General features: G+C 39.9%; 1 protein-coding gene across 5 annotated transcripts in view; it reads left to right on the forward strand.

The window, feature by feature from the left end:
- LOC132151849 (cAMP-specific 3',5'-cyclic phosphodiesterase 4B-like) overlaps nt 1-10,711 on the forward strand; it is a 132,046-nt gene extending 121,335 nt beyond the window's left edge. For 4 of the 5 annotated variants that reach the window (XM_059560288.1, XM_059560289.1, XM_059560290.1 and 1 more), the window contains 9 exons: nt 5,598-5,691; nt 7,883-8,055; nt 8,143-8,241; nt 8,349-8,513; nt 8,601-8,700; nt 8,787-8,941; nt 9,070-9,192; nt 9,293-9,475; nt 9,563-10,711. In XM_059560288.1, the coding sequence (XP_059416271.1) occupies nt 5,598-5,691; nt 7,883-8,055; nt 8,143-8,241; nt 8,349-8,513; nt 8,601-8,700; nt 8,787-8,941; nt 9,070-9,192; nt 9,293-9,475; nt 9,563-9,928 (1,458 nt within the window). In that variant the 3' untranslated portion in view covers nt 9,929-10,711. Of the gene's footprint in view, nt 1-3,880; nt 4,780-5,597; nt 5,692-7,882; nt 8,056-8,142; nt 8,242-8,348; nt 8,514-8,600; nt 8,701-8,786; nt 8,942-9,069; nt 9,193-9,292; nt 9,476-9,562 lie in introns of those variants that run through there. The other variant, XM_059560292.1, reaches the window with a different exon arrangement.
- The last annotated feature ends 320 nt before the right edge of the window (nt 10,712-11,031 follow it).

Raw genomic sequence — 11,031 nt, forward strand, 5'->3', positions numbered from 1 at the left:
GTCAAGATAACAGAACTGCAGACTCACTCTTTTTGTTATAGTTGTTTAAATAGTTACTAAAGTCCATGGACATGTAGTCATTGAATTGAAGCTATGAGAGAAAACATGGTTTATAATACATGAAAATTTCCTTTTTGGACTATTTTGATAACGTTCAGTCATATTTGATCATATGTTTCAAATTAAATTCCTATGGAGAATTAAAAATAAACATTATATGCAATATAAATCTAACATCTTATTTATATAACATTAAATCTCTTTTTTTATTTTTATTTTTTTATTGCAGACTTGCCAATCTTGTAACATTTTTGAGATCTCTTTTAAAACTAACATTAAGAGGAGACACTAATAAAGTCCTCAGGAGAAAGATCTGAAAAGCAGGATGGTTGAAAGTTTCCAATTCCCTTCTATATATAATCGCATTGTCTAGAAAGAAGCAAATGAAACATTAAAGATTTCATTTCTGATTATCCTTTGCGTGTAGCTTGTAAACTTTCTAAATTTTATAACTACCATTTTTCTGATTTGCAAGTCAGGAAGTCTTATAAATCTTTATATTCGTGGCAGTATATGTTTGCTCTGATGCATTCAAGAGATTACATCAGTTTGCTTGACCTGATTCTAGAGCACACTTTTTACCCTATAAACTGTTGCAATGTGGTTAGAGTTCCAGTGTATGTGTGTGTGTGTCAGAAGGAGGCGGTCCCTGTGTGAGAGGGGTAGTGTGTATACAGTGACACACTCACACACTGAAGGATAGTCCGCGCTCACAGCTCAAAATTAGTCAGTAACGACAAACCTTGAGACTCAAGACAGCCAGGGTGACACAAACTCACAGCAAGCAGGACTTAGAAAACTTAACTCACTTAAAATGGGAGCTTGCTGCTTTGAGAGGAAAGAACAGAGAAAGATCGGAAAAGTTAACTCCTGGAAAAAGGTGAGCCTCTGTCTTATACTTTATAAGTCGTTAGTGGGATGTTCATTTTTGTTGGAAGTTACTTGGTGGACTTTTCAAGCACATAACTGTTGCCTAAAGTAACGTTTTATTTCTGAATTCTCAGGATCAATGTGCTTTATGTAAAAGGGAATTGCTAAAAAGGTTTATTTTTGGCACAGGACTTTCTTGTTTTGAAAAGTTACAAATGAGACAATGTGTGGTCATGTAAGCAGTGGTCTTTAAGTTATAACTTGAAAAAAAGAATTGTAATAATGAGTCTTGTAATATTGAACAAATGGTCTCAAGTAAAACTACTGTTAGTTTCTAAAGATCCTGCATAATTTGTATGTTGCAGACTGAGAGCACCAGTATCAGCTTGCATGGAAATTATTGTTAAATGATTTGTGTAAAGGTTCAGTTTGTGCTTTTAATATTATTATTATTTTTTATTTTTTTTTCCTGATAATCGGAAACATTGCAAACAATCTTCGTCAGTTGTAAACAGCCTAAGTTCCTTTCTAAACTTTAAGGTTTTAGAGTCCCTCTTTGCCATGTGGATATAATTGAGACTAAAGCAGCTTAAAGTATTTTAGCCTGTAATTTAATAACTAAATATTTTATTGCGTCCATTTGTGGATTTTGTACACACGCACACATTCGTGCACATACTGAGAAATCTAGAGGAAGTGAAACGTTGCGCTTGCATCCTCAGGCATTGTTGGTTTGTCACACAAAGAGCTGCCGATTTCTTCAGGAGCTGTTGTGTCATTATTGATGTTACCATTCAAATATACCAGAGAACTCGTTTGTCATCTCAATGTGCGTCACAGTCTTTCAAAGTCTTCTTCCAGCGATCATCATACAATGGTTGTTGAGAATTAGCAGATTTTGCAATTATGTGCTTCTCAAGTGACATCATTCAGTGCAATAAAATTCCCACAATTTCAGACCAAGAAACAGATGGGGGGTTTGCCACTAGATGATATACACAAGACATTTACTGTAAATAGATGTAATTAAAAAACATCAGTGTAGAGTGACATTTACATACAAGTCTGAATACAGAGAGAGGTGTGAAAATAAACAATGAACAGCTGAAGAAGTGAAATGTATTTAGATGATTGATTGACTCGCCTTTCCTACATCAAACACATTGATACATTAGACAAGGTCATGATGGCAATACAAATTAAATGAACATGCCGCCGGCGAACAGTGTGAGGTGACTGCACAAATCTATCTTACTTAATACCTGTGGGTATATACTGCCCACTAGTGGAGAAAATAAAATTGCATGTAATTGCTAAATTTCCCATTCTAAAGAAAAGTCAAAATGAAAACTTGCAACTAAGTTACATAGAAATTATGTCATGCATATTTGCTGCCAATGGGTAGTTGACATGAAACACATTTGGGAAGTTGGCATTTCCATTGGTGTCTCAAGTCATGCTCCATGAAACTATTTTAAAAAGCAAATTGCTTATTATTTTTTTATTCTAATGTAGCTTTTATGAAGTAATGTTTACTGAGATACTGAAGGAAATGTGAAGAGAATATTTGTATTAAAAATGATGACCATGTAGGTTCATTTAAATGAATTACTAATGTCGGAAAGGCTGAAAAAATACATTCATATACATTTTAACTTTAAATCTGGTTGTTCATTAAGTGTCAACTTTAATTTCCTAAATAAAATAGTTTTTGCCTCTAAATGCCTTACACAGGGAATCAATCTCAGAGCAGAAGTGAGTGCACATCCGCCCCCCTACAGCCATGTTTCTCACGGGGCTTAGAGAGATACACTCACATGGATTTATTGATATGGATGATAAGAAGAAATGTGAGCCGTGGAAAGCAGCCCGACTTTGATATGTCAGAGTTGTTTACTCTGACTAGACGTCTCACACATAGCTGAGGAACCCCCACTGCAGCATAATGCAGAGATTCTCCACTATTTTCCGTCTCCCCCGCCCCCCCCCCCCCTTTCCTTTTCTCCCTCCCACTCTCTTTTTCTCATGAAGGCGCACAGACAAGCACACACATTTCACAGTTCAGAGAATCCAAAATCATTGCATGAATTCATTGAGCTTCTCAAATCTGAAACCACAGGCTCAGTTGCATGTAAATAACAAATTTACTGTAGTAAAAAAAAATAATAATAATAATAATAATTAAAGATTATTAGAGCATGTTTAACAAGTAAACACTAGATTTAATGTTAATTTCTATATTGCTGTTTCTTTGTAATTATTAATGAAATTTACTAGCATTTTACTTTTTTGAGTGTAAATTGTTTCAGTGTAAATCCTGTGTAATTGTGCATCTAGTGTTTTTATTGGTTGAGAAATGCACCATTTTATCCATCTTAGGTGAGTGTAATGAGGACAGCATGGCCTGGTCTGCTGTTTTTGTTGTTTTTGGCCACTTTAAAGATTGTACATTTGGGAAATAAAATGGGTTGTCCAACTAAATCATACAAACACGATCCTAATCCAACAATTGGCTTATTTTTTCCTCATATCCACTAAGAGTTTTTCCTGTCATTGGACTCTGCTCCCTGTGGCTATATCAAGGCAACTCATCAATTTTGGACGTTTGCCTTCTTCCCATTCTGATGAATTGGGGGTTGATTTGGCAGATGTTATTGAGACGCAGTGGTGTCCTCGTGATTTTTGGGCAGCCATCTTTGGAGGCTGGGAAGGGAGGGAAACCTCAGTGGCAGCCCATGTCACATGATGCTGTTGCCATGGCGTTGGGATGTTGGTGTAATTGGTGTTTGGATGTAGACAGAGATGCAGAAAAAAGTAACAGAGTCATGGGGGGTGTTGATGTCACCGAAAAAAAGGCAAAGAGAGGCAATTATCCAATTCTCCTCTACCACCATACTCTATGGTAAAAATAGCACAGCGCACCATGTGAAATCTCATGCATTATGGGAGTGCAATAAAGAAAGCTGACCAAGCCTGAAAGCACCCAGACTCATGTAACCCTCCCATCTTTGCAAGGGCTTAAAGTTATTCTCAATTAAGAATCCCTTAAAGTCGATTAATTGTTCCCAAAAAGCCAAGAGCAACCTTAGATCTCCCTGAATTTCTGTTCTTCTTTACGTGTCTTTTTCTTCTCGCGCTTTCCCTGCATAACAAAGCAGGGGCTCCCCCCTCCTCTGCCATTTCTATGTCAAATCATATGTGCCTGTGGAGCGTGTTGCTGGGGCTGACAGACTCGAGACTGGGGGAGAGACGCGTGAGGGAGGGGGCGAAGCGAAAGGAGAGAGAGAAAGGCAGAGCAAGATGATGAGAGAGCGCGAGCGTACTGCAGCAGCGGAGCGGCACTAATCCAGCAGAGGAAGACCCCCCTCCAGCCAGATGAGCATCCCAGCATTTTTTTCCACATCCCTCCCTCCCTCCCTCCCTCTGCTCCACTGCTCCTTCATCTCCTCCATAATTCATTGGCACTTCCAGACCCTCCGCTTCGTATCCAGCTCTGGCCACCGCTCTCTGGATCATCCTCCAGCCCTTGACGTGTGTTCCCATCCGTTGTCGGCCCCCGCTCGTATCTACAGCCATGGACAGTCAAGCGCAGAGCGATTCGGACGATAGCTGCCGTGAAGACGGCTTGTGTCTGCTTTTTGGCTACTAATCCATACCAAGCAGAGTAGGAGAGGAGAGAAGAGGGGATTTTTCATTTTTCCCAACCAGAAGAATCCCTTTCGTCTGCCTCTCTCTGGCTCTTTTCCTTTGTGGTATAGGAGTGCGCTGTTGTGGATTTCGGGAGATTAAATACAATCCAAAATGCCTGAGGCCAATTACCTTCTCTCTGTATCCTGGGGTTACATTAAGGTGTGTATGGTGGCTACTAAGCTGTTTTTGGTCTGCTTAATGGAGGTTGGTTTTGGATCGGTGATTGTTGGTGGTCTTGAGAGACACTGAGGAGGGAAACCTACATCAAGTCTCGCTGTGTGGCATCCTGTCCTGGAATGTCTAGATCTGAGCTCTATTTTGAGCTGTTCTTTTCAAAAGAATCTGTTGCAATTTGGCAGAGATGTTAATTTGGATGTCATAAGCACAGTTATATTGGTTGGTTTTTGTGATTTATCCCCTTGAACTAATAAAGCTTAAAAAATAGATGTGGCGCAGGATATGGCGGCTGTTTTTTGACTTATTTAATTATATAAGCATTTGTTTATTTATTTCTTGCCAACATTGCGTCTTTTAGAACCAAATCAGTGCTTTTGGAACTTATAGTCATACATTATATGTGGGAAAAAATGCTAAATGAAATCCCAACCAGTGTCTTCCTTGTCTCCTTGTCTCTCATTCTTTATGCATTTGAATTTTGTTTATGGTTGGCATGAGGTATAAGAGATTTATTTAGAAATGAAAGCATTGTATGCATAAATATTTTTAAAAAGAGATATTATGATCTAAATATTAAATATTAAGATATTTAATAAGATTTGTTATAATATTTCTATTAATTATATTATTTATTTGGTCATATTTAACATTCTGTACCACATAACACATTGCAGTATTGTATGTAAATGCCTATAATGTCTATAAAAAGGAATTTTAAATATGCCATTTTGAAAATGGTTGCCCTACTAAAGATTTGTAATGTTTTGTGACTGATGATCCTTCCCCTCTATCTTTTCCAGTTCAAGAGAATGTTAAACAGGGAGCTGACGCACCTCTCTGAGATGAGCAGATCTGGCAATCAGGTGTCAGAGTTCATCTCCAACACCTTCCTAGGTAATCACACACATATTTACTCTTACACTAAAACACCCGCGGTCATCACTAAACATTGGCTATATACAGTATACGCCATTGTGGATTGAATTTAGGCTGCGTCATTTCCAGAACTGAACTGCGGTTGAGACTCAGTGATGCTGTGTATCTAAAAGCAACTAAAACAAGGAAAAATAAATCCATTATTTGTTAAAGTGTTGTACATTAAAAGATAAGACACGCAGTAGGCTACAAAGGCTCATTTTGTTTGTGGAATGCCATGAGATGGCATCAGACTTTCATTTCTGCATGAGGAAAGAGATCCCCAATGCAGCATTTGGAAAAGAGGAAGGGGAGGGTGGAAATGAGAGCAGAATTATGGGAGGGAGGGAGGGAGAGACGGAGGGGGATGGGATCCTGCTGTAAAGCAATGCTGATGGTGGAACCCCTCAGCACAGAACATCCAGGCAAGAGAACCTGTGACTCATCCCGATCCTGTGCTCTCATTGAGACACCATCGCATGCCCCGTCTAAACACACAAAAACTCATGTTCCTTGCCGCAGTCTGAGATCCCATTTTAGCACAATTTTTTTTTCTTAATCATTATTATTGACTTGCTTACTAATAAAAGAGAATGTTTCGATATTTTAACTGATAAAAAAAAGTTTTTGCAGTGTGAAAAGGCATCCATTTTTATGGTGTACAACTTTGTGGCCGGATTATTTGGGACTAAAAGTGGTTTGATTTTCCTGGGATTCAATTTTAGCTGTGAAACATTTGTGAGCTGCGTCACGTGTGACTGCTTTCTTTATGCTTCTGTGATTTTGCTGTCTGCATCAAAACAGCAATGAGATTAAATCTGACCTGGACATAATGTCTCTTTCCTTCTTTTTTTTCTTGCTTTTTCTAAAATCTTGGATCTATGCACACAGTCTGTACATGTGGCTTGCCTTTGGTTGTTTGCTTTTTAAATGAGAAGGAGACATGGAGTGACATGTGATGGAGAATCTTGAAAGGAATGAGGTGGAAAGGGGAAAAAAGAGCTCTGATGGAGGTTTATGAGAAAACAAGCAAATTGGCTATAATGAGCACTGCAAATGCTCCGTGGGATCAGATAAGAGGCATTTTCTCTTAATCAGGCATCTTTACCACAAGAGAAGGAGAGAAAAACAGATAGAGTCTTTTGAGATGAAAGAAAAACAAGTATTCCCTCATCCCCGTCCCTTTCCGTTCCATCATTGTAATAGGATGCCTCGTTTTTCTTCACTCAGTATATACTGTAAGCCCATCTGAATGACTGCGGTGCTGATTACAGCATGGGTTCATGTTTAACAGAGACATATGAGTGAAGAGGATAATGTCTGTAGTGAATAAACTAATTCTAATATTTCACCTCCCCTTATTCCCCATCAAGCCAGCGGCTATTACCAAGTGTTATCACAGTCTTTCAGCCACACGCCAGAGTTTTACGGCAAGAGAGAACAACGTTATCTGCAGTAATCAAGAAACTGGAAATAAAAATTGAGTCCACTCACAGCCTGTGGCTCCTTGAGATAGATTTGGATTAGCATTTCCACAAGGAATCCCAAATATGAGGGTTTATGGCATTATCAACTGTGCCGCCATAGTTTGTCAGTTGAGATCTCCTGATGGTTGACCTTTGGAGATGCCATATGAGGCAGACACTGGCTCCCCTGCAGTTTGCTGACAGGTCTGTCACAGTGAAAATGGAGAGTGGAATTGGAGGAGAAGGAAAGAAGGGGCAAGCCCCGCTTGAATAGCTCAGTGGCAAAGTTGCTGTGAATTGGGTGTCTGTTCTGCCATTCAAGGGCAACAAATCCTTAGAAGCACATGCACTGAGTGCACATGTGAGCTATTCAGCTGTGGCACTGCACCTGGGCCAAAGCTGCCTGCTTACGTCACTAAGGGAAACACAATACATGGCTACCGGTTTCCCAACAATGGGCTTTTGTTTGGGCATGTATGTGTCTCGTCTGTGTGGAAACTAAAATGAAAAGATTGAGTAATCTGGAATGTGATCTGCCAACAACTGACACAGTTGTGCATAATCGGTATAGAAAGATTTAAGGACTATCACAGTTTCATGGTGACGAGTTACCAATCGGTCATTTTCCACAATGTCAAGGTTAGTTGCCACCAGGAAAGAGACCAAAATCATTCTAATCATTTGGTTCTTGCTGTTCCCCACAGACAAACAGAATGAGGTGGAGATTCCCTCGTCTACTCCTAAAGCCCGCGAGAAGAAGAAAAAACAGTTGATGACTCAGATCAGTGGTGTGAAGAAAGTATCCCACGGTCCCAGCCTCAACTGCGGCATTGCTCGCTTCGGCGTCAAAACTGACAAAGAGGATTTACTGTCAAAGGTATGTAGAAGATTGAATACTTGCTCTACAGAGTGTTCAACTGAAAATTTCTGTTGATCTCATTCCACTTGTGTCTTCTATTTCCAGGAATTAGAAGACCTCAACAAATGGGGCCTGAACATCTTTACGGTTTCAGAGTATTCTTACAACCGGCCTCTCACTTGCATTATGTACGCCATCTTCCAGGTCAGTTCTTCTTCCAGCCTTTCTTTTGCCAATGACTTCCAACATTCTGCAACAAATATGTCATATCGTCCAAGATAGTCTTATAATATTTTTTCTCTCTGTAACAGGAACGTGACTTGCTTAAGACATTTAAGATCCCGGCAGATACTTTTGTGACGTATATGATGACCCTTGAAGATCATTACCACCAAGATGTGGCCTATCATAACAGCCTTCATGCTGCTGATGTGGCCCAGTCAACTCACATTCTGCTGTCCACACCTGCTCTAGATGTAAGAGCGTTTATCTTCAGGTGCAATTTTCAGAGTTTTCCCTCAAAAGATTTCACGTATCTCACCATTTTCAATTTGTCCTAACAGGCTGTCTTCACTGATCTTGAGATCCTGGCAGCCATTTTTGCAGCAGCTATTCATGATGTGGACCATCCTGGAGTTTCGAACCAGTTCCTCATCAATACAAGTGAGTGTTTTCAATTCCCACCCTACTATCAGCATAAAATTCACGGAGACACTTCATTTAATTCTGTTTTTATTCATTTCTTACAGACTCCGAGTTAGCGCTCATGTATAACGATGAGTCCGTTTTGGAGAATCACCACTTAGCCGTGGGCTTTAAACTTCTCCAGGAGGACAACTGCGACATCTTCCAGAACCTCACTAAGAAACAGAGGCAGTCACTCCGAAAGATGGTCATCGACATGGTGAGGTTCTTCCCTTCTTTCTTTTCTTTTCTTCCTTCCTTCCTTCTTTCCTTCCAGGCCATCTGCTTTCATTTACATTGCAGTGATTTATATGCTAACACATATTGTTCAATGTTTCTTGTTAACAGGTACTGGCCACAGACATGTCTAAGCACATGAGCTTACTGGCCGATCTGAAGACCATGGTAGAGACGAAGAAAGTGACAAGCTCAGGAGTTTTACTTCTGGACAACTACACAGACAGGATACAGGTACAGGTCTTCCTGTTCTCCTTCCCTGTCAATGAATGATTCATATAAATTAGAGGAACGTAATGTTTTGCAGTCATCTAAAATTGTGGTGTTACTTCAGGTTTTGCGGAACATGGTTCACTGCGCCGATCTGAGCAATCCCACCAAGACTCTAGAGTTGTACCGCCAGTGGACTGACCGCATCATGGATGAGTTCTTTCACCAGGGTGACAGAGAAAGGGAACGTGGCATGGAGATCAGCCCCATGTGTGACAAACACACTGCCTCGGTGGAGAAATCACAGGTTAGTTACTGTCTGAGATGTATGAACTCTCCTTGAGTACCTTATTTGAAGTACTTTACAACATCTAATGCATTTTTCTCTCTTCAGGTGGGTTTCATTGACTACATCGTTCACCCGCTGTGGGAAACCTGGGCCGACTTGGTGCATCCAGATGCCCAGGATATCCTGGACACGCTGGAGGATAATCGGAACTGGTATCAGAGCATGATCCCCCAGAGCCCTTCCCCACCCTTCTACCAGCCCGACAAAGAAGGCAACGGAGGGGGTTCAGGGCCGGACAAGTTCCAGTTTGAGCTCACGCTAGAGGAAGAGGACTCAGAAGGCACGGAAAAAGACGAACAGAGTCAAGGTGACGAGGAAGAGGAAGTGGAAGATGAAGACAGAGGGGAAGAAATGGAGTCCACTACGCACATCCAGATAGTTACCGAAGATGCATCACCTGTCGACACATAGGACTCGGCGTCTCTTAACATATGGTAGTTGTTTTTTCCCTTGCGAGAGGAGCAATCTTGCAGTTGATGCTTTTTAAAAAGCCCACATGGGGTGCTTTTTAGGCCCTCATGGGAGGAGGATGTCTTGCCCTCCTTGCACTTACGTTTGGAGACAGTTTGGTAGGAGCTCTCAGGAAATAAATGCTGCAGACATTTTGGACCTGAACATTTGACAGGCGACTTTGATAAACATGAAGGTCTGTGGCCAAGGTGGATAGTTTGTTTGTTTTTTCGTTTACCTGCCGGTGAGGAGTAGACACTACTGAGAGGATTTCTCTTTTCTTTTTTGTACCAACACAAACTTTTTGTAAAGCTATGGGTATGTGTTGAGGTCAAACATGAACTACTGAAGAACAAGTATTTGTAAAGAGAGAAACTGTTTACTTTTCTGTACCATTTGTCTAAAGACTGTGTGCCTTTTTACTATTGTCTTTTTAACAGTCTTTTATTTATTGAAAACGTTTTAGTATAACTGTACGTTGAAATGTTTTCGTTTTCTAAAGCAAACCAGACCGAACATGCAGAATTGTTTTATATCTACGCTGGAGAGAAAACTTAGTGTCTTCCTTTATTTGGCAATATAACTTAATAATCCAAACATCTGACAAATGATCAGAAAACTAAGAAATGATGAAAGAGGCACTTTCTGTTTATTCTATCTACATTTGTATCAGACTTTTTAAAGATGAGCACAAATTCTGTTTATTTGGATCCGTACATCATCCCATCCAAATTTGGGTAAAAATATCTGTTAGGTAAATGCATTGTTGCACAAAATTTTTTAAATGCCCTTAAATATGAAGACCCCATTTGCTTAGATCGTAAAACAAAATACAAGCACCCCTCAAAAAAATTCCAATAACTAGGGGTCTCGTAATGTACTAAAATCAAAGGGGAAGCCAAAGCTATATTCACATAAACGTTAATTTGCTTTCGATTCATCATAATTGTCTTCCTTACAGCATTAATTTTTCCTTCTTCCCATGATACCTCAGAAAGCAGTCTATACTAGCTTTTGTAGCTTTTCTACACACTTTGATACAGAATGTTTCCTCATTTATCTTC

Source organism: Carassius carassius, chromosome 10 (genome assembly GCF_963082965.1).
Source record: "Carassius carassius chromosome 10, fCarCar2.1, whole genome shotgun sequence".
Lineage (NCBI taxonomy): Eukaryota > Metazoa > Chordata > Actinopteri > Cypriniformes > Cyprinidae > Carassius > Carassius carassius.